Raw genomic sequence first — 25,345 nt, forward strand, 5'->3', positions numbered from 1 at the left:
GTCAATTTTTATTATACAGAGGTTATTTGTTTTGTTCTTCAGCAGCTGTAAAAATTAAATACAGATTATTATTATTGGGCAGATTTATCTTTCTTGCTTATTCATGAATTCTGCTGAAGAAAGGACGACTGTCTTCCTCCATACAAGTGTTGGAGCACCTGAGTAACTAATATAACCCTGAATCTACCCAAAATGTTCTGTAAATTCCAGTACATGAACACAATATAGAAGAGTATTGAACTTTACATACTTGGCTCATAGATTTTTGTCAACTAATATTGTGCCTGGCAGTACCAGATAAACATTTACATAGCAGGAATGTTATTAATTAAGCTAAAAAACTCAGCTTTCAGCACATTATAACCACTAATAACTGTACTTATTCAAATGTAGCTTAAACATTCATGCCAAGGCATTCTCAAAAAACACTTAACTTCCAATTAGTGCATGCATTTAAAACTATAATCTCAAAAAGTTATTTTGTCTCACCATAAATATAATTGAGTTACCATCAGAAAATAAAATTCATCTTAAGATATGTTTAATTAGAAAAAATTCAAAAGTACTTAATAGTTTTTTACTTGGGTTTAAATTCCTAACCATGTGAATGATTTGTTTCTACTCTTCTAGAGTGCAATAAAACTAACATGTGACCTGGCAGCAATATAGGGGTGCTACTATTATATTTAAAAACTCCAATGTGAAGAGTGACAAAATAAATTTCAATCTTCTAGATCAGACTTACAGCAAACATTCTTTGATAATACCATCACTAATGAAATAGTTATTTCATTGTAAGTTCCCAATAAATGTGAAATTTTTTACAGCATTTCTGTACTTGCAGGAGAATTTTGATATACTTTACCAACACGTGATATTTGCATGTAAATCTTCTTTACTTTTATATAACACTTGTCATATTTAATAACATTAAAAGTAAATAAAAGGTTCAAGTTTATAGTACCATCAAAAACATGAGTAGCTTAATAGAACAGGTTACACAAACATAACCTGAAAATATATATCAATTACCAAATTTTTTAATAAATCAACATTCAGTGTGAATGTAAACAATTTTTTTCTTTATATTCCATATAAAAATTAATACTCGTTAACACATTATGAAAGACAAAAACATGCACTTACTATTTGAACTTGGCATACATTATAGCAAACCTTAAATTATTAAACCATTCATACATAATCTGTGTGTGTTCAACTGTTATAAATAAATAACATCTAAATTCATGCTTAAAGAGTCCATGTAACTTGAGCAAACTACAATGAAAAAAGCAATTTTTTACAATTTATTAAAGAAATCAATACTTTGCAAGTAATAACTAAAGTAAAGGTTAAAATCTATAGCTCTGTCTTCCTATGTTAGACAGTGAGTTAAGATTCCATGTACAGTACTTGGGAAATTATAAGTAAATAAAGTCTGATATTTGTATCACATTTAGTAATTACATTTTATAAGCCCTCAATCCAGTTGTTCTTCATTTTAAGTTTATCGTATTTTGGCATTAATGATCATCACTTAGCAATTTCCTACCCTTAAACATACTTGTTTAAAAATTTCATCAAGAAAAAATATTGCTACAAAAATATTTAAAATTATAAAATCAACCCGATTTTATTTTACAAGAAAACAGCACAAACAAAGATCTTAATATTGTCATTGTATATCTGATCAACTTTTCAGTGTATTCAGGAACAAGAACAGGCATAAAACTATATGTACAACAATCTTTTTATACGTGCAGATGATAATCTATTAATAAATCAATGTTAAGAATGCAACTCCACTTTCTTGGAAATAGGTGCTGAACTGAAGTACAGTCTATCAGACTTGTGTTTCTTCAGGAGTTTCTGGCACAAAACACAATTCGATTTGTCCTATAAGAAGTGATATTTACTTCAGAGAAAAAAAAAAAGCACACATGTATCTTAGTCATAAAAAAATAATTATTTAACTGTAGAAGCTTTAACAGTGCTTAAAAGTACCCATTTTTATAGAGATTATTATTATTTGTATCTTTGTGTGAACAGTTATATTCAATACCCTTAGTTACACCTGTCATACAGCATGTATTGTATTTTCTTGATTTCCATTAATATAAACTTTGATGTTTTTGTTAGAGTTGAACTAAGGATTATTCTATTTACAAAATAAACAAAAAATACCCACTTTTGCAAGCTGCTTTAAACATAAGCAACAGTAAACATTCCCACAGGATGTTCTTACAGGAACTCTGGCTTTTCCTTTACACCAGCAGCAAGTGTGTTCTGTAAAATAAATTTTAATCAAAGCTGTTTGATTTTCATGCTTATGTATTCTAAATACTGACCATTTAAGAACATCTTCACTTTTGAAACTCCAGGTAATAGTTATAATCCATCCAAAACATTCATTTTACCATTACATTTACAACCAAACAAATAGGATACAAGTAAATGATTCATATCATTTCAATAATTTGATTTTTAGCAGCACTGTTAGAAGAAACCTGAAAAACAAACCTCAATTCATTCATTTTTTTATTATTGCAGAACTTTTAAACCAACTTTGTCAAAAATATTCTATACAACAGGTTATTTGCACTTTATTTAAACAATCGGTGTATGCTATTGTTGTATGTAAATTAGTGACACCTTAAGCAACAAGTTTATCACTTGCATATTTGTTTCACTATAAATTGTCAATCGTAAAACAGTGCAATGCTCCACAAGAATACACATGTCTGAAAGGTAAAAAAAGCTCTTTTAAAGACATATATTCATAAAATGAGATAGTTGAAGAACACAGAGGGGACAACATTTTGAAGAAGAGAGCCTTCAGTGTTCTCTATAGAACCAACAAAAACAGTATGGCAGAAATTTAAGGGAGCAAAAGGCTCTGAAACTGCACCACAACTAAATTCTGAGCAATGTTCTCATCCACAAAATTATTCAAGATAATTTTCTAGGTATCTCTCCTAATGGATGTAGGCTTACAAGCTTCTAGCTATTCTTTGAAATCAATGTACGTTTTCATGAGAAAAGTTTGTGTACAGTGAAAAATCTGTCAAGGAGTGAGACTAAAATTGACCTTGTCATCTTTCACAGACACTTTTTACAATGAAAATTGCAGTATCAGGTAATAATCATTATCATCAGATTAAACATGATCAATGAGAGAGAAGGTTGATCCAAGGACAATGCAGGATTCATATAAAGTGCAATTAACCTCAACAGAATATATATGATTTTATAATTACAAAAAAAAATTAAATAAAACATTAATGCTAATTTTTAATTTCTTTTCCATTAACCCTCTGGATATAGTTAGGTAAAAGTGTGTAATTAAAACTATTATCAGCGTATGTCAATAAACTGAGCATCAGAGTGCATTTAATATATCAACTTTTAATATATATATTTATTTATTTTTACTTCAAATTATATATTTAAATAAATTCTTAATCTTCACTTCTCTATACTGCATGACACTTGTTTGCTCAGATTTGTGAAATTTAGATATTCTATCCACTCCTGTTTGACTTTCTGAGTTCTAATACAAACTACAGACTTGAAGTATAGATACTGCAGAGATATAATCTTATATCCTCCAATCATCTTGATTTACAGAGATATAAATCAAAAAGTAAAACCCACATGCCATGCCCTCCTATCATATACTTTCTCTCAAAAAATGTCAATAATTCTCACTGACATTTACTAATACATTATTTATTAGAAAGAGAAGATTTTATTTTAATGAATTACATAATAAGCTAGCTACAGATTTAAAGTTTCTATCACCAAATTCACCTCAACCAAGTGAGAGAAATATTTTAAATCATCAATAATTTAGAAAACCAGTTAAATTGTAATAATTATAGGACATTGTATTCTTTGTCCTTGTTAATATTTTGTGTTAAGATAAAGAAAAAACTAAATGCACAAAATCCTTACATTTTTATTCAAAAGCATAATTTTTCAATTATCTTGTGAAAAGGAAGAATTTTCTTTTAATTTCTTATCTGGATGAGTCTTTTTACCACATAGGAAGAAAAAAGATATTTTACATGTCTGAACAAATAAAAAGTTATTTCCAGGCCTGATTTGTGGATGCACATAACCAGTCCTACAAAAAGTTATGGAGAGAGCTGCTGTTTCAGCTTTGATGTAGCACATGTCTGCTAACTGTGGGGTAAGCCAGCTTTGTACATGTGATGAGAAAAAAAGAAAGATGGAAAATTCAAACCAGCTCAAGTGTTGAAAGTAAATAAATTAGCTTCTTTAGTAAATTGGTTAATTGTTGTTGATTACAGTCTTGTTGACATAAGCTACATACCTAGTTTTACTAACTATTCTAAACTGTTTTTAATATTAAGAAAGAAATAAAGTACCTAGTCCTGAGAAGAAAGACAAAGCTCGTGGAGGTTGAGAACTAACCTTATCAGGTTGACTGTATGGTGTTGAGACATTTGAACCTTCAGATATATCTGCTTCAGATCTATGACTTTCCTCATTTTCTAAATTGTAAAAGATTTATGACATACAGACAGCCATTCAAAACTTAATCAGTGAAATATAATTTTATTTCTTTAATTAATATAACTATACATGTTCTAAGATCATTGCAGACGAAAGGCGGAAGACTTTCGAAACATCGTCCTCCTCAATTGTAGGTCTCTACAACAGGTAGTTGCTGTCCATTTGAAACTTAGATTCATTATGAATACTCTGCCTAAACAACCCATCAAACATGATTGTAGTTACTAAAACATTAATATCTCTTTTTTTTATTGTTGTTGTTTCAGTTGAACTTGAATTTTTTTGCTAAGTTACTGAAAACAAGTTTTAACAATAATATAAACAGTACTAAAATGAAACTTCCAATGGAGATAACAAACAATATTCTATAAAATTTTGTTCAATAACCTTCCTTCTTCATCCCTATTCTCTTCTCATTTATAATATATCTGAAAGTAGGTGGACATTACACTTCTTATGACTAGTATTCATCCTTTATAAAAAGTTTCATTATTGTCCTGAATTTCAAAGATCTTATAAAATGATTCTGTACATAATGTTCTAATTTATAAAATTAACTACGGTTTAAATATAATTACAAAGCATATCTTCAGAATCTCTTTCATAAGCTTTCTTCTAGATTTTATGGTGAAAACACAATTTCACATTTGTAACTAAATAATTAAAAAACACTGGTGAGTTGCATTCTCACTGAATGTTTTGTCTTTTACAGTTATAAGCTATGCTTTAAGATTGAGAAAATGTTTAGATTTTACATGGAGAAGACCTTCTCTAATTCATTTTTTCATTGTTTGGTGTTTATGAACATGAAAAAGAAAAATGCTTACAGCCATGACCCTTTTATCTTTTGCATGAAAACGAAAATTAATTTATCTGGCACCTATATAATTCAAAGACTAATTGTATGGTTTATATTTGATATCATACAATCTGCATCAAACCAATTACACAGTTATCATCAAGTGCATTGAAATTACACAGATCCTCTTTTTTTTTATTGTAAAATTACCTCTCAAGTGTGAAACGTAAGAGAATATCAGTAAGAAAATGCTTAATTTACCCTGCTTAATACAATTACTTTGATTAACACCAATTATATTACAGAAGTGAGTGCCAGATATCGATACTGACATAATTTTTAAGGTGTGAAATACATTTTTACATAGACCAATTCAATACATTTTTGTAGTTAACTCTGAATTGAATCTTAGGTGATTCATAAATAAATAATAAAAATATAGTTTAGGGCTCAGCATATTTACTAATATAAAAATAACTTTGAATTAATAATTTTAGAAATTTCCTTGACTAACATGCACTTCCATTCATTTGTATATTAATGGAAAACAAAAACTGACCAATAAGTAAAGCTTTTTCCATCTTTGATTCACACAATTTCAGAAACTCAATTCTTTCATTAGCTGAAACAATCTGGGATGTAACTGGAAATAAGAGAAAATTGTTTATGTGAAAAGCAAAATTGATTCAAAATTAGATAAACATTTTAAACAGATCAACATGTCATAGAAACTCTTTTGTTATACTTTTCTCAATTATTAACTTCTGCCTTCTATAACACTGTTACTGAATATGTAGATTCTACAAAATAATGATTTGGACTCCTGTAGACTTTAAAAACTTTAAAAATAAAATTAAAAAATTAAAGGCAGCATTTCCAATAAATTTATCATAGACTGATAACAAATATTATACAAATCTTCCAAAATAATTAATATATGCTTTCAAATTAAGCCTCATTTACTTTAAGTTATTGAAGAACAGTTGACACAATTTTACAAGTTGAAGCAAAGAAGCTCACAAAAATGAAGAATAAAACCTGTAGTAAAAAAAAAGTAGCTTAAAGGTGAGTGTAGCAGTCTATGAAATGAATCAAAGCTAAATTATTAAAAAGTAACATAAATGTAAAGATATAATGAAGGTAAACTTAGCTGAATATGCAGAAACCTCTGAATGTGTGTTCACAAAGTGATAAGCATATGGTTTTCAATGAACTGAGCATACATACTTTAGACCTAAAGTAAGCCCATAGGAATTGTATTTAGTGTAATGTTAATTTTTTTTAGGAAATTGCACATGGGTTAAGTGTTGTTTGTGTGAAAGATTTTACAAATTAAAAACTCAAGTTGAAATCGAAGCCAGTTGTCACGTGGTGACAACGATACTATGACATTGTGGAGCATATTCGTTGTATTTAAAAATTTGAGTGAGCAAAAACAGGTAGTTGATTCTGAATAAAAAAATTTTAGGAAGAATTTTGTATTTTAAAACTGTTGTTATGTGCATTACTGTATTGTTTCACACACTTAATGTTTATAATTGTTTCATACTCTGTATACTATTATAAACAAACAAAAGTACCCATCCCCAGTGACAAGAAAAGTTTAAGTTAATCTTATCAATTTACATTATTTCCTGGACTTGAAAAAATGTTAATTGTGTTGCACTCTTGGTTTCACTAGGAGCCAAAGCTCTGAGCTAATAATACCACCCACTGTGAAGAGTCATTTCAGTCATGCTAAGAGCCACTCAACAATAACACACAGTAAATCTACATTTTTATTCTAAAAGTTATGTCACATTTCAAAATGTGAATGATAGTGTGATTAATTCCTAACAATTTAGTGTAGAATATCCTGCTCGTAAAATAAAATTTGGCATCAACATTATTCATGCCCATTCTTCCATCATTTGAAAAGTAAATGTTGAGCTTTGCCTGTGTGCATAACTTTTCAAACGCAGCACAGGAAGCATCCACCATAAACGGGAGACAGACAAATGCTTGGACAGACATCATGGTTAGCAATATATATAAAATACCATTACTTTATTGTTTTCTTTATGTATATTTTTAGCAAATAAAGTTATGTACATGTAGTTTTATTAAATACAGTTACATGTACTTGAATTTGTTTGTCTGACTGCATAAAATATTTTCAAATAGACCAGAATTTATCGATATAACACCTAATGCCTGAAATAAAGCGTACCTTAAATGGCATGCATGAAAATAATAGCATATGGAAAGTTCAAGCAAAGGGCATAAAAATTAACACAAGTGTTTTGCAGATCATGGGTAATAATTAAAATTATAATAAGATAAAAACAAATTGTCTTTCAAAGAAAATTCCACAGAACAAACAAAATATTTCAGAGTTAATCTCTTTCTAATACTACATATCACTTTAACAGATCCACAGAGTAAAAAAAAAACCTCAATACTAATCTCTTCCTAAATTTTTACCAATCATTGTAACAGAAGATTCAGAGAAAAACGAAATATTTCATTGCAACAAAGAACAGTTTAATTATTAAAGCCTACCTTACAACATGTATTAAGTACTGCAAATGTGTAAATCAGTCACTTCCACCTCAATCATAATTCAGCATTAGAACAATACAAGCCACTAATATTGTTAAAGTATTATATTTTAAAAACTAAATACACCTTACAGTAATAATTTTCAGAATTTTGGGACACAAATTACTTACTTTCAATGAATTTCTTCCCTTCAGCAACGTTGCTAAATACTTGTTTCATGACAGAAGCAAACTGTTTCACATCTCTTACACTTTTATACTCCTTAATAGCACTACAGAACTTGGCATAGTCTGGAGTTTTCCCAAGCAAAAGTTTTATCTATGTAAACAAAATACATAAAAACATATATTTGATACTTTACAATTATATGGAAGTTTAATAAATATCTTATTAAGATTCATTCTAGTTTTTATGTGCACCTTAAGAACAGTTAACAATAATTTCATGAAGACCACTTTTGCTTAGAAGAGAAATATTTTATGTTTCAAGCCTTTTATTTCTACTCAGTAGAATCCTATGATATCTCCCCATATTGAAATTTGGAAATAGTTGTGGATGTTTATAACAATAGAACTCTAGTAGTCTAAGCTTCTGTACATACAGCAATCTATAGGCTATATGGAGAATATGTAAGCAATTTTTTGTGTATATAGTAATCATGAATTTTATATATGTTACAAATCTGTCCCCAATTTGATATATAAACAAAATTGGACTTTAAAATAGAAAAAAGTTAGTATACCAATGAAAAAATACCAAAACAGGGAAATAAATGACACAGATTTCTACATATACAAAAACAGCTAAGGTGTAATAATATGTTAATAAGATTTTCCTAAAAGTATAAAATTAGGTATTTGATTGTAAATTTTAGTTTTCTTTTTACAAGAAAATATAAATTACAACTGTCCATAATTTCATAGCAATAAACAACAAATAATAATTTTGATGATGCATAGGTTTATTGCTAATGAAATAATTATTAAAAGTAAGGATACTCAACTGATAAAACAAAGCATTCCAATCTTTACAAGTAGAAACATTAGAAAATTATATTCAATTAGCTATATTGATGGCCAGGGTAGTTTTTAGTTTCACTTTAAGTACCTAACTTACCCTGATTGGATGTTATTGCTATTATTTGGTGTTAATCACAACAAAATGCATATCAATTCCAAAATGTGTATTAAACCATTAAGTTGAAATGTTTCTGTTTAAGGTGATACCAATTTTTTAAATACATATACTCAGAAACAAAAATATCAGAAACAGAACTCTACAAGAGATAATTAATATTATAAGTAATTTTTATCTCACTAAAATTTATATGACAATAAAACAATGTGTGCTCAAACCGAATCGTTTGTTACATCATCTTGTATAGGTTTACAAACATGTCACTTCAATATTTTTTATATTATATTTATCTTATTCAATATTTTCATTGTAGCACAAAAATTATAACATTTTTAATACTGAAAGTCTAACAATAAGAAAATTTTGAGATTTCTTCAATTTCACTTTTCCAATCTTTATTTATCTCTCAACTTTTCCCTTTTAAAAGCACTAGTTAATTTTTCCTTTTAATATCTGGTTCTTCTATTATCGTTAAAAGAACAATATGAATACATAAAACAATAATAATTATAAATGTTTTCCACAGAAATGGGTTTTCATTTTTCCCAAAACTTTTCATATACAATTTGGTCAGAAGATTTTGTTTTATGCTCCAGTTTGAGCTAGCCCTCAGCAATTAAATGAGCCTTACATGAATAATGTCATGGAAATAAATTACATTCATGGAATCTAGTTGCTTATTATTAGTAGTATTTCCTCCTAACCACTTGACATTTCCTTTTTTTTTTTAACTTAAAACTCAAACTGCTATGAGGAAACCTTGTGGAAAATTACTCTACTTTATCCTCACCCTTTTCCACAACTTGAGGTTACTAGGTTACACACTTTACAAACTACATAATCAGTGAAATAATTTATTAGAAATTAATGTTATGTTTTAGAAATGATCAATAATACTTCATACAATGAATTTTTCATTTTTAATTTGCTAACAGTTTCATTGCTTTACCTCATCTAGTATTCAGAATGTCAACACGTATAATTATGGTTAAGGTAAGTTAACCCTAAAATGTGTAGCTCCCACAATTTTAAAGCATTGAAATTATCTTAACCCTTTCTCAATCAGTGGTAGAAACACTTTTCAAACCACTTTAACTTATACTACAATGGTCACATGTTGCCGGATCAAAAGTCATTTAAAAAGCAAATAAATAAAAATTAATTTTCCTTAACAGATAGTTTTGCTTTATTATGCCAAATTTTACAAAACTGGAAATCAAAATACTAAATGCAACCCATGACCAAATGTCCCTAGGCTTGGTCTATTGTACTGACCTGGTACTGGAGAAGGAATATTGACAATAATTTGGAACTTATTATGTGTAAAACATACAAGTTTTTTTGTAAACAAAAACCAAATGAGTTACAAAAGCATTTGTACTCCAGGTACGTCAGACTCCGATAAGTCAGAGTGTAAGGTGATATTCATGTGAAGAATAAAAATACTTTTGTCCATCATATAGTTTGTATATTGTATTTGCATCACCTCTAGAACCTTCAAAATGCATATCTACAGTTCTTCAGTATTTCTGTATATCATATCTGGTATTTACTCTCCTATAAACCAGCAATGTAAAGTAAAATGAATAGTTGATAAATTTTCACTGGGTATACTTGCAAGCACCTCATGCATTACATCATTCAATACAGTAACACGAGCTATGCATTCAGTGAGTGATTTACAAAGTTTGTGCAGGAATCATTAGTTAGACCTGGTTCAAAGGGAAATGAAACAATAAAATTAAGTATAAGCAAATGTAAACTGTTATAAACCTTAAGCCATTTAGGATATACTATTGTAATTTTAGGTTATGATCTGCAGTCATTCTAGAAATAAATAAAAAGCATAATTTAGATTTACTTCGTATTTTCTATGGCAGTTACAAGGTTCATTTGACTCAAACCAAACAATTTCACATAGAATTAGGGTAGAGAAAATAGCAGATAAAATATAAAGTTTTACTGAAGAAAAACGTTTGATACTTATTTTAGGTTTTAGAGTTTACATTCGTGAAATCTGAAAATTTTCTGATGAAGTAAAGTATTTTTAATCTTAACGCAAATACCCCTTTGCATTCAGAGCAGGCAATACTCTGACTTCATATGTTCATGGACAAATATTTAGTAAAAATACATAATTAAATAATCTGATTGTTTGTGTACAAAAGACTTGTAATTTTTACTGAAAGCTGCCAAATTTTGTGAAGATACACAAAACATATTAAAAGTTATAGTATGGAACTTAATTATTACAGAGTCGGTTACATTGACTGACCCCATATAAAAAGTGTTGAAAACCAAAAAAGATTAGAATTTATCTAAAGATACTAATTTATATTTAATTATAATAATAAATGGATGAATTTGAACCAAGTTTGAAGGAAGCTGGCTGAAAAAACAACTGTGAGTGTCCAAAAATGTAAGTTCATAGATAGTACCCACCACACTTCAGATTTATGCTGATTATATATTTTTCAGTGTCCACATACAAATAGCTTAACATAAGTAAATATCTGGTATTTAATGTAAAACCTTCTTTCCCAAGATTTCAAATAGTTAATTTGTTTAAGACTTCATCAAGTGATGCTGGTAGTAAAATGTAAACTTTTGTATGATGAATATCATCACACTATTTGAACCTTAACTGGCTTTTTGAAAACATTTTTCTAAACTATTTATGCACCAAGTGGCTGGTGGGTCCATGGTTATGTTGGTCACTGGATACCTAATAACATGAGTCAAACAAAAATAATATCAACATTGCAATTAATCCCAATAACTATTGCTGGGGTTTCCTTTGTATTTCACATAGACAATGATCATTTTAAGCTTAAAGCTGTAAAATTAGCTGTCTGCACTGTGCTCACCACAAGGATTTTGTTACACTAAAAATATATTTACAATAGATACCAACCTCTAATTACACTTAGAGCTATTCTCGATTTTACTGCCCTCTAGTCTGCAAATTTTTACTCACCACTAGCCTTGACACTCCCATCTAATTCCATGTGTATATTACGTGGTTCAGCTGCATTTAAGCATGCAAATTAGTGACAGTTCTCCACCAATAGGAGTGTGACAAAACCTCCTATCGCAGCTGAATTCCTCTATGCAGTTGAACTCAATCTTCACTTCTTGATTTGGCACAACAGTGTTAAGTCCTAGTGCTTTATTTCAAACATTTTTTTTTTCTTCTTTAGTGCATTCTGAAAATCTTCAGTTACTGATTTTTGCATTTCAAAGTATTATTTATTATCCACTATCGAGTTGGATTTCTTTATTTTATTTCGAGATTATGTAGGAAAAATAGCACTGTAAATGGGAAGAATGAGTGGGAAGTGTGATTGGAGGTAAGTATCTATTGGAAATTTTCAGTTTAGTAAAATATTAATTTCCAATACAACTACTTACCTCTTCTCACAGTTACAGCTAGAATCCCACACTGAACAGGTTGAGAGACCGGTATAAAGTTACCTAGATGAGCACCCTTCAAAAGCATCTGAAGAGCACCCATGGAGTGTGCCCCCTCTATGGAGAGGAAACACTTGCTCTTTGCCCATGTGGAGCCAACAGGTGTGATGTCGCAATCAAAAGGTGGAACGAAGTAACAATTTCAAATCCCTAAAGAAGAGGAATGTGTGTAATGTGACTAGAGTGCTTCAGACAGTAAGCAGGAAGTCAACTCCAATCCAGACCAGTGGCATTGGGAGAAACTCAACCAGTCCATGGTAGGAGGAGAGTCCTCAACTAGCAGGAAAGAGGAGACTCGATTCTGAGAACCTAAACCATCATGTATGCAAATCCAGCCCTGGAAATGTACATCTGGACAATGTCAGGAAGTTGGAAATGCAACGTGGAGGGTCATTCCAGTCCAAAACCAATTGGCATTGGGGATGTAACATCTAGACTGCTGTAGGAGGAAGTTCCCAGTTCACTCACATGTTAGGACTTACATTGGCTCCAGCTCCAACCAAAACCAGTTGCCCAGAAACCGACATTGAGGCAGCGGTAGGAGGGAGGATTCCCAGTAGAATAGGTAAACTACAAAATTGATGGAAAAATCCAGTACAAACTACTGACATCTGGAAAAAAAACATCAGACCCACAGCAGGAGGATAGCCATGCATTCTAAACAGGCAGAATGCCACTTCCCTACTCTCAACTGAGTGGAATTGTGCACACAGGAGGATTCTTACATGATCCACCACCCCAGTGGCTAGGAGCTGGTAAGTAGTAAGGGCTCCCATACTCTATTGGAAGAAGAGGGAGAAGAAACATGTTGGAGAGTTTGAAGGAACGCATCAATGGAGAAAGTGCAATGGGTAACCAGGAAACTCTATTTTGAAAAGTGGACCATTTCATATTCCTGCAATCTAAGGAATATTAAAGATGAGCAGCAATCTCCTTCTGCTTTACTCATGTTAGTCCATGAGTGTTTGGTCCAGTACAAACATATTTATGATGTAATATACCATGAGGAAGAACCTGCATGTGGTCTTGTGGAACACCACATCTCAACAGATAGTGTACGTGACCTTATAGATCTCACTGTGTGGATTTTGAATACCAGTGTATCTGGACAGGCAACAATCATCACAGAGCAGGATCTATAACATGTAAGTAGGCCCCTGTATTAATATCTGGCTAAGCAGGAAACTGCTAGATGATGCAAGTAGCACAACACAAAGGTGTGAGGAGTGGTCCACATGCCAACCTGGATAATCTCCTCCAAATAACAATGGAAAGGAGCAGCCAAGGACACTGGGAGGTGACAGATCTGATGGGACAAAACACAGAACAATTACTAAGATTTAGGAGAAAGGAAGTGACAGCCATAAAAAGGTGCTGTACATGACACATAACACTGTAATGCATGGACTGGACACAGGAGACAATCAGGATCAGAGTGAGAATAAATATGGAAGGAAGGGAAATAGGAGTGAAGGCAAAATTGCCTTTTTGTGGGAAGCTGACATTTTGAGAAGGAAGGAATGGTCAGGTTATAAAAAGACACAGGTTTCGTGGTAAAAAATATGGAGAGCAAAGATGGCAAACAACTTCGACTGGTGACGTCTGCAAGCTAAAAGGAGAAGGAAGTACATTTTCAAAGAAAGGTGATATAAGGAATATGTGGATAGCAGTTCGAAAGGAGAAAGGGAAAGGGCAATAAAAACAACATTTAAATTCCAGTCCAGCAATTGAGTGGAACGAGGAGGAGAATGGAGATGCATACACCAAAATAAACGGGAAATAACTGGAGAGAAAAACACATGACAAAAATGGGAAAATGAAAGGTAGATGTGTTGACCCTGTTTAACCACCAGAGAAAGCCAGACTGAAGGGATATCTGTAAATCCAGAGGGTCTCTGATGAGATGCCATTGATCTTGTAGTATCCACTGCAAGGAATGCATGTGGGTATGGCCCAGAGGGATAAGAGCCTCTAGTGATGCCCAGTCCCCAAAAGAGAGAACCTCTCTCACAGGGAGAGAAGGTGCTGGTATCACTCTCTGAATTAAAACTCCATGGCTTGCAGATGAAGAGGAGAAGGCTGGGCTCAACAAAGGTGTGAGTTGAAAAACACCCCTAGAAAAACAAAATATTGGGTGGAGTGGATAATGGACTTTTCCACTTCAATAATCCAACCCACCTGAACAGCTTCTCTGATGAAAACCTGTTGAATAGCATCCTGGATGAAAAGTTCTTGAAGCACTTCTGTGAGAGGCTGGTGGGAAACGGGTTCTTGAGGGGGGAAGGAAATGGGACAGGGGATAAGGCAGGAAGTGTGAGGAAAAGGAAGGAGAATCCTTCTGACAAAACTCAAGTGACCCAATGGTTTTCTGAAGAATAATATGCAAGTGCATAAGCCTCTGCAGTACATCAAAATCCCTGAACTAGGTGCTGTAGTTAATAAAGAAGAGAAGGGATCAAATGACACAGGTGACAAAAATAAAACAGCATACCTGTGATATCAAGTCTAAAAATGGAGATTGGGGTCTAGGTGCTTCAACAATCTGAGAATGTGCCTGCGCAGCAAAGGAAGGGGGGGGGGAGCTGCCCAAAACCGTATCTCTTGATCTAAGTCCTCAGGTAATAGCAGAATTGCTTGTAGATTGAGAGATTCCTTGGTCTACCTGAAAGAAGCCATCTCCTGATAAACTACAGCCAATACTTCCTCCGCCAATAACACTGCACCTGCAGCTCTTGTCATGGGCTATCGAATGATGGTATCATCGGTAACCATTGTAGTCGTAATATTAAATTGTGAATTCATAAATATTGACTGACTACCGGTCATTGAGTGAGAAATAAAATTCACAATCAAATAAAGAATTCCAACTCGACAGTGGATAATAAATAATATTTTGAAATGAAAAAATCAGTAACAGAAGATTTTCAAAATGAAAAAAAAAAATTTTTTTTGAAATAAAGCACTAGCTCTTAACACTTGTGCCAAATCGAGAACTGAAGATTGAGTTGAGTTGCATAGAGGAAGTCAGCTGCGATAGGAGGTTTTGTCACACTCCTATTGGTGGAGAACTGTCACTAATTTGCATGCTTAAATGCAGCTGAACCATGTGAAATTAGATGGGTATTTCAAGGCTAGTGGTGAGCACAAATTTTCATACTAGAGCAGTCAAACCGAGAATAGCTGTAACTGTACGCAGATGTAAGTAATTGTATCAGAACCCAAATTTTTGTGTTATAATTCTATAAACTTACCACTGCCACTGAGAGACTATAGGAAATGAGTGATTTCACTCATTTATTTTCAATCAGCTTTGACTTTTTAATAAAAAAACCCATAAAAATTACTCACTATGATGCAATTTATATATGTAGATTCCACCAGTACTGAACAGTGTAAAAACAAACCAGTAATTTGAAAGTTAAGTGTATAGATATCTTTCATCAATTAAATATATTTAATAACAAGGTTTTTTTTTTTCATCGATCATGGTAAAAAATATTAAATTCACTTCCTACTGGTTCAAGCATCGTATATCAAAAAAAGTAAAAGCAGAAAAATCTGAAATATTTGCATGCGTAAGATTGAAAAGTCAGAATTACATAAATTTTTTAACAAAATAAAAATTAACATGCAGTTGAAATGCTATTTAAAAAAAAACTTTCAGGATTTATTATAGAAAAAAAGACAGAAAACGATTAGGCTATTATAAGAATCTCAAACATAGAAAGAAAGTTCTGAATACTTCAATGGTTACCTTGATTAGATGTTTTTTCCAAATTTCTCGAGAGTTTTCTACTTTCAATGGGTTAGCGCCTACGGAAGTGTGTGGTTTACAGTTTGGTTCACCATCAATACCTTGTAATTGCATATTGATCTTTCTTCTTTTGCAATTCTTCTTTGTATCTTTTGACTCTGAAGCACTCAGCTGTAATAAAACAAATTAAAAACAAATTTTAAAAGTACAGCTGAGGAACATAGATGACAAGTGTACAACAACAACAAAAAACTACTACTTCAATAACATTCTTTAGAAGCCATCTAATTCTATATTTTACTATAATAAAACAAACTTATATTACAACTTTTATCTTCAAGCTCTATAATCTTTCAAAAATGTATTGAAAATTAAAAGATTCAACTTACATCTTTAAATATCATGATGGCTTATAGATATGATGAAAAATGTTTGGATTAAGAACTTTCATCTAGTCAATTATCATTTTTTTATATCTTTATAATTTATTTTCTCTATCACTGATACATAAAATAGATTATTTTCATTCTACAAGTTTCTGATACTAAAACCTCATTACGCAGAAAAGACAGCTATTACCTGATTTGTATTCTTCACACCCGTATCAAGAGAAGAAAATGAGATTACACTTTGAGTGTCTTTAAAATTCTTGGCATCACATTCTTCTAAAGCATCAAATACACTTTTCCTTTTACCAGTTGTCTGATGAACTGCTATCACCAAAAAAATATACTGAATGAACTCTTTGGTCAGTTTCTTAATAACTATCATTTCAGCTTTACCATTTTGTTTTTAATTATTATTTTTTCTAGAAAGGTAATATTTTATACTTAAGAAAAAAATATATAAACATTTGTCCTATTGAGGGTTCCCAAAATTTAAAAAAAATGTTGGCCTAATAAGCAGTAACATTTGATATGTTCTTGCTTAAGTCAATTTTACTTAATGTACAATGTTAAAAGTATTTATTTTATATATTATACTTTTTTCTTTAAATACTGCAAATAACTTTCAAAAGTATTAATCAATTTTCCAATAAAAATTATGTTAGACTAGTAAAATTATAATTGTTTATAACATATATTCTAATTTAATCACAAAGGTGTGCCCAAGTTTTAAAAAAAGTTGTTAAACTCATTTCATTTAGGAATGTTTAATGTTAAATGTCAACAAAATACAACATATTTCTTTATCTAAGTGAGAAAACAAAGCTCACCTTGATCATTTGGTTTCAATGGTAATAAATATCCTTGAAAAGGATTCTCGTCTTCATGACTAGTTAAAATAAAAAAGAGAAATTGTAAACAAATTGAAATTTATATTTGATATCAAATATTTTGCAATTATTACATGTAACTTAAGTATTTGAACCCATAATGTTTTGCATGTTCTGCTGGAATTATTTTCATGATTTCCTAATAATTATCACCATACCTTATGAAACTATCATTTTCTTAATTTTGTGGATAATAACATGGTTTCAATTAGTTTTCAGTCAAAGTGACATAAATGTTATCGGACACTGTCACCATCCAATGGATAAATCAAAATTTTTGGGTGGCTTCAGTTTAAGGAGTTAAAAATCTCAATATATAAAAATATTATCAAAACATGTTTATATAGCAGAAACAAATAATTAATCTTAATGGTGAATAAAGTAGAAATACAAAAATTATCACAATACTATTTTCAATATCCTTCCATTAGTAAAAAATTATCCAAAAATTTCTTTCTAAACACTTCAACAATATAAAATCTGCAAAAAATTGTCACTGTTGAAGTCAGAAAATACCTTGCAAATAAGAGATAATAAAATTATATTCTCTGGAGCATTTGTATTTAGTCAATCCTATAATAACTTCTATAACTTACTACCTGGTGCAATAACTCTTCCACCAGATTAATTTAACTCAGAAATTACTAACTTATTTTTATACCATTCTCTATCAGTGATGTCCACATTATAATATATTGAGGTTTTGTCTGTCACAGCAATGATTTAAAGAAAAGTCCACAAAAATTGGGTGAAATCACTATTTTCTATTTAAAATAAACGGAGAACCACAGAAATAAACAATGAGATTAACTGCAAAACTGATGGTACTTGTTTAAGTTTTTGTGTGACATTTATGTTTTCTCAACTCAAAAGTGAGAAAATAAATTAAAATCAAACAAGTTCACACAGTTAACTTTGTCATTTCTAATAACACATTAAATGTACATTGTATAGGTCATTTTTATAAAAAAAACAAACACATAGGACCATTTTCAAATTATAGGATTAAATAAGTTTGAAGAATTTTTATGGGATCACTATGAGGTTGAAGTTTTTACAGATAAACTTAGTGTTTTAATGCAATTTTTAAAAGAATTAACTTACTATACATAACAATTACTAAGTTACAAACTACTATACTTCAATGTTTAAAAATTAAAGGCAGGACATTTCATAGGCTTAAATTTTGTTATGTGTAGAGTTATGTTTACAAGTTCAATTACACATACTTGTGATAATGTAAATATGAATTATCTTTAACCATAATTTACAAAAAAAGGATATGATACTAAATATTTCATTACTGAAATTGTTTAATTTGGAGTGCAAAATTATACTTCATTTTCAGTTCAGTATACAGTGTTTTTAAACAGTTTTTCACTGAAAACAAACTGTTAAACAATTTTCACTTCCGTTCGCTGATTCCCACCCTGACTGATAAAATAGCAGATTTTAGGCAAAACATATATCACCAAGAAAACAACTGTTTATGAGCATAATTAAGATCAGACACATGATGTATATTTCTTCTTCATAAATTGCAGAAACATTCTTATGTAACCATTTTACTTTTGGACACTACAAAAAAAGTAACTTAAACAGAAAAAAAACAACACCAAGTTTAAGAACCTTCAACTGTGGACATCTTTAGTGTACCATTAATTCATTAATGAATGAGTTACAAATGATATGAAAAAAAAAGTGTTAATATGGGTCAAATTTTTGGCTCTACAAACACAGAACATCATATGTAACAATTTATGCTATTATTATATCAATATACTAATGGCCTAAAATGAGAAAAAAGATTTACCTTTTGGTTTCATTCCTGGCTATAGACTGAGAAAATTTATTTCTGGCTATATCTTGGATTGGATTAAAAGATGAATCAACTACATTATTGACTGGTTGTACACAATTATCACTTGATTCTTTTGATATTCCCACTTGGGTTTTGTGTAATCCCTAAATGAATACGTGAAAGCACTTTTCTTTTTAATTGCTGTATAGTAATTATAAAGAAATAACAAATATAAGTCTAATTTAGTGTCCAATTCATTACAGGTGTAGGAGTAGGGAATTTTTAATAGAATAAGAATATTACGGGTATCCTCACTCTCCTACACTTTCTGAATAATGATAATTAATTTCTGATTTACTAATAATAATACAACCTAAGTGGAACAAAAGAATGGCTAAACTGTAAAAAGTCTTATTTTTCTTATCTATATTTTTCTTTTATTAGAGAACAATCTAAAAAATAATATGTAAAATACAAAGAGTTTTTACTTCTGTTCCTTTTCATATGTTACTAGTAAAGTTTAATAGCAATATCAGTAAAATTGTAAAAACAAATATGTACACCTTCTACCTTAACAGTTTAAATTTTCTTTAATAAATTTTCCATTCATATAATACTTCTTTACATATACTGTTTTGTTTTCTTGAGTTTCCAAACTAACTGAAGACTGAATATGTTGATCAAAATTAATTTAAATATTTAATAACAGTAATTTCAATATTAGTCAAACCCTAAATTCTAAATACCAATAGTGAAAAACAAATAAAATAAAAACTTCCCGAAACAACAACAAATAATTAATAGGTTCACAAAACCTATTAAATATTGAGGCAGTTTTATACATATTGATGAATGCATGAAACTTCTCATGTAACTATATCATCCCTAAAACAGAAAAATAAAAATAATAATTTATTGATAATGTTTTATTATAATAAGAATATCGAACATTGTAAATAAATTCAGAGTGAAATAGGAAAATGCACTAATAACAATGAATTAAGATCTCTTATATTGACTGTTTTCCTGAACATTATTAAAATTTAGTTTTATATCAAAACAAAATCATAGGTCAAAATTGTTTATAACTACTGATGTACAAACACATATGCATGACACAATTATAAACTTGTAAATTAAAATGTCCAATTACTGAGTTTTATATTTAAAACAATAATCTGTGTCATTATTTTTTGATGGGATTAAAATATTTTTAATGTAAAGTTTTATTTATGTGAGATGAAAGAGTTATGTTTGGGTAAAATGACTTGGACTACACACTTGGAACTCCATGGCCCTCAGTTCAACAGAAAAGGATTAGGTATTTAAAATATCAGGCTGTCATGCAATGGCTTTGATTTTGATGTACTATACATTTTTATACATTATGAATCAAAAAATATTTTACATTCAATACATTAGAAATACCAGTGTATCTCAGACTGGTTAACCTGGTATTGTAATCTACCTTTAAATACCACACATCATCTCCTCCTCCTTGTTTAGTAGCCAAATAGCTTAATATCCTCTTAACAGGCAAGAATATATTAGATTATATTAAAGTGACAAATAACTTCTTAGGGTATTTGACATCAACGTTATAAAAAATAAAATAAAAAAAGAGGTAAAATTTAGTTTTAAATCTACCATGTTATTCTGAAATCAGAATAACTGGAAAATGTTTGCAGTAGAGTAATGTTAATTTCTATAAAATAAAAACTGAAATTTAAAATTGCCTAATAATGCCTCATCTTTAGAAAACACAAAACACTATATATTTCCTAACTAATAAAAAGGAAAATGCATTTACATCCTAGAGGAATACCTAGTAAAAAATTATTTATTTACAAGGTATTTGGAAAATAAAGGAAAAGTTCTGATTTATATGCAGTAACTAAATTTTGTCAGGTATATAAGCAAAGATAACTTTGTGAAATGTTGCTTATGATGAGTGGGGAAAACTTTTTTTCATATTTTAATAATAACTGAATGAAGAAAAGAAGCATTACTGTAATATCCATGTTTTTAAAAAACTTTGATAAATCTCTTAAAGCTGGACCAAAGGTTGTGTAACTTTTCACTCGATCACGCACCCAAAGAGAAAGCTGGGAGTTAATTCGTTTTTCTGCAAACCTGAAATAATTGTAATAGTAAAGTTAATTACCAATTATTAAAAACTAAAGCATAGTTCAAACTTTGGTAATCAGAACCCATTACACAATATGTAAAACTGGCATATGCATCTTCATATAGTTATAGTACATTATCTGAATAAAATTCAGTAAAATGTTTCCCAAATTTCTTAAATTTATAAATTTCGTGATAATTTTTTTAAGCCACTTTCATACAAATAGACACACACACATTGTCACATGTAATATGCATGAAAAATAGAATAGTTGTTGTTGAAACTTTTACTATGCACAACTCTTTAGTGAGATTGCTTACAATCAATACAAAATGAAAATGATTTTGTGGGATAATATTCATTAAAATGCTTTTTTTTAGTCCAATTTGTTTTTCAATAATAATTACTATTTCAAATTACTAACATGAAAGCATAGTAGGTAATGCATTAACCAACAAAGTAAATTATAACTAGCTCGTATTTCTGCTCTGGAAGTGACAAAACTCCTAACTTCAGTATTATTCAGATTATTTACAAAAGTAGTTGACAAGGAAGAAGAGTAATGACTAAATGCTAGTGTTATTCTGTCAAGCAAATATTATAAGTAACGATTGTGGATGTATATAGTAAATCAAAAGCACGTAAAAATTTAAATGTCAATATGTTTAAAAAAAGACTATTTTCAGTTTCTATGGTAGATTTGGGGGTGGGGAATATATATTTAACATTGTATATACTTTGTATTCAAAATATTTAACAAATATTTGATATCATTAAACTATAATGTATTATTAGTATAATTTACTTTGCAAATATGTGAACTGTATTCATATAAATAATATGATTTCATTATAATTTAATCTTTTTATAATAAAGATATCAGAGTGTTCTTTAAAACTTGAATTATAATGAGAGAAGAACTATATTTACCAACTGAAGAAGGAAAAAAAAAATATTCCGTGTTAGTCAGTAAAATTAATGCAATATCAAGCTTTTCAACAATTTCCACACCTTGTATGAACCTTGGTTGAAGCAAGTTCCACTACCCTTCCCTTCTCTACCAATTACGAGATAATTAATATTTACATACAAAATGTTACAACTACAGCTTTTCACTATCATATATTAAGATCATATTTCTTATGGCATTACTACCTGTTTAATGGTTAACCTAATTATTCAATCAAATTTATACTTACCTTGTTGGTGGAATCAATTTGTGAAAACTTATTACAATTATTTACCTACTGCTTCCATTTTATCTTGCCCCGAGGGCAAATTGCACCAGTGAATTAAAAAAATTATAAATAACTTATTTGAACATGTACTACAGATTATATTTTTAAAATAATACTATAACATTAAATTCCTTCTACTAAAATGTTTTATTTAATGAAGTTTAAAGAAACATTTAACAAAAACAATCCAAAATATGTTTTAGACAGTAAGGGTAAAACATTTTCTTTCAACATTCTAAAATTTTCCCTTGCACTTTAGCATTTGATTTGCTATCTATAATTAGTATTTAAACCTTTTTCTAGTTTTTTCTCTTCATAGAATGCTATCTGAGCATGCTCAACCTCCATTGAAAATTTTTTAACCAATCATAGTCATAAGGTGTCAATTTCGGTACAACCTACTTCATTGCACTATATCTCATGCCTGGCAAATCAAAGGATAAATGAACTGTAATAAACTGTTGCGTGCTGTATTTTAAAACTGGAAATTGGGTAGTGCTTATTATAAAAACTGACACTTTATTTTGAAACTATAGTTGAGTTTAGCATTGGTCTTTCTGTTACACATCTTCAAAATCTTGCTTTTGAAAAGAACTTGATGGTAGGTAAATGACTAGTTTTTATAGCATCTAAAAACGTTATATCATTTAACTATTTATTGTAATCATTATATTGTAGTATTAACTCAAAATAAATATGTTTTTAGGAACAAAAGTTGATTCACAAGTGTTAGAGTTAAAATTGATTGAATTACTGATGTGCGAGTGCAAGATCTTTTCAAGTAAATTAGGCATAGAACTTTGAACTGGAAGAAGTTGTGATTTTTATATTCTTTTGTATTTAAATTAGCAGATCTAAACAAGATACTTTAGTGTATTTAGTTCATAATAAAAATATAATTCACTAGTCATAAAAATGAGCTTGTGCCATTTGTACATACTACTAGTATGTTACAGAGAGGAAAGATGTCTCGAGTTCTGTCCATGCACATTTGATGTAACATTTTATTGGCACAGTAGTTATGGGCACAATGGGTTAGAAAATTCCATTAGCTGCTCAGAGTTGAACTACAACAATTACAGATAAAGAAACTGAGGCCAACTGTTTACTTTTGCTCGCTAAAAAGAAACAACTGTAATAAGATTCATATACAGGAGAATTTGCTCTTTCTATTGGTGATAAACGTGTCCATCAGCCATGAACAGATGATATATACAACTGTTTTTAAACACAGGTCAGATGAGAGGGGCTTCTCTGGTGGGTTTGACAAATATATAAATATCTCGGCAAATAAAGAAGGTTGGAAATTCAAATTTTATATTCATGCTTGTAATTATGTATAATTTGTTTCTAATTAGTTGGACACTCCAAAAACCATATGACTGAAGATATAAAACCTAAATGGGAGAATTCAGAATGCATATGCATCACATGATACACAGAGGGGAATATTGAAAGTTTTTAATATTTCCTCTTGAAATAAAGAAATTAAATTTTAGATAACATAAAAAGTTGAATTATAAACTATGTCTAATTAAATTTTGAATATAACTTTGTAAAAAGTCTTGACGTGCATTTTGATCCAGCCATGAGCATAGAATTAAAGAAGTGCTTTGCACTTGAAATTACAACTTTAACATTACAATCAATTAACATTATACAAATCTGGATATTAAAAAGTGCATCTTGGCTAATTTGTTGTTCTTGTAGAAAAAATTGTATTGAGCCAAAAATGGCTAAAGTGTGTTCAGAGAAAACGTTTTTATAAAGCAACATTCACTTGAATTTTTTTCTATTTATCTTTATTTATTGTGAGTAGAATTTTAAATTTGTTAACAATCTTATACATGAAAATCATATCCACACAGTCAAACTATTGATTCTAATTTTTGCAGATATAATAATACAGGATGATGTGAACGATGACGAAACATGTAGAATGTCTTTTATGACTGTTGATCAGCTTTAAATAAAATGTTAATTGTGTATTATAAAACGTTGATATTTTGAGTATTTTATTACATTTTGAATATTTAAACAAGTTCCTTGATTTTCAACTTAGGACACAAAAACTGCAAAAGAGACAACAAAATTTAATAAGGACATTATTTAATTATTTACAGCATATTTAATACTGCCTAGTAAGTTAAACTATTCTCTATAAAACTAAAAAGTCAGAAAGTTATACAAACCGATTATCACACAATAATACAGCACCATAATCCTTCCTATGACGTATAACTCTGCCCACAGCTTGATTGACAGCTCTTGAAGCTTGCTGCATGTACCATTCATTACCAGATAAACCCTGTATTAAAATAATACATTTCTTTATGCAAATCCAAACACATGTATACAATTATGCCTGTAATCTTTGATTTTTGAAGTTTTGGATCACACTACCAAACAATGTTTAGAATTTTATTGGATAGTTAACATGATTTCACTAAGGGAAAATCTTACAGATCTTTTGACATTCTTTGAAAAGATTATTGCTTATGTAGATGAGGGTAAGGGTGTAGATTTGATGTATCTGGATTTTCAGAAAGCAATTGACAAGGTGCCAAATAAAAGGCTTGTAAAAAATTATCTCTATAGGTGTGGGGGATAAGTTAGCAAATTGGATAGAAGAGTGGCTGGTGGAAGAAAGCAGATGGTTGT

At 29.9% G+C, this 25,345-nt stretch overlaps 1 protein-coding gene across 3 annotated transcripts in view; it reads right to left on the reverse strand.

Annotated features, from left to right (window-relative positions):
• Positions 1-127: 127 nt before the first annotated feature.
• LOC106465529 (regulator of telomere elongation helicase 1 homolog) overlaps positions 128-25,345 on the reverse strand; it is a 61,320-nt gene continuing 36,102 nt past the window's right edge. Inside the window, exons 11-21 of one of the 3 annotated variants that reach the window (XM_022393439.1) lie at positions 24,877-24,992; positions 21,328-21,451; positions 19,331-19,482; positions 17,458-17,516; positions 16,821-16,951; positions 16,242-16,412; positions 8,050-8,197; positions 5,898-5,981; positions 4,392-4,517; positions 2,189-2,286; positions 128-1,896 (exon numbers count right to left, since the gene is read on the reverse strand). In XM_022393439.1, coding sequence (XP_022249147.1) covers positions 1,789-1,896; positions 2,189-2,286; positions 4,392-4,517; positions 5,898-5,981; positions 8,050-8,197; positions 16,242-16,412; positions 16,821-16,951; positions 17,458-17,516; positions 19,331-19,482; positions 21,328-21,451; positions 24,877-24,992 — 1,317 coding nt within the window. In that variant the 3' untranslated portion in view covers positions 128-1,788. Of the gene's footprint in view, positions 1,897-2,188; positions 2,287-4,391; positions 4,518-5,897; positions 5,982-8,049; positions 8,198-16,241; positions 16,413-16,820; positions 16,955-17,457; positions 17,517-19,330; positions 19,483-21,327; positions 21,452-24,876; positions 24,993-25,345 lie in introns of all 3 variants that reach the window. The other 2 variants (XM_022393438.1, XR_002612003.1) reach the window with 2 other exon arrangements.

Source organism: Limulus polyphemus, unplaced genomic scaffold, assembly GCF_000517525.1.
Source record: "Limulus polyphemus unplaced genomic scaffold, Limulus_polyphemus-2.1.2 Scaffold1972, whole genome shotgun sequence".
In the NCBI taxonomy this organism is placed as follows: Eukaryota; Metazoa; Arthropoda; class Merostomata; order Xiphosura; family Limulidae; genus Limulus; species Limulus polyphemus.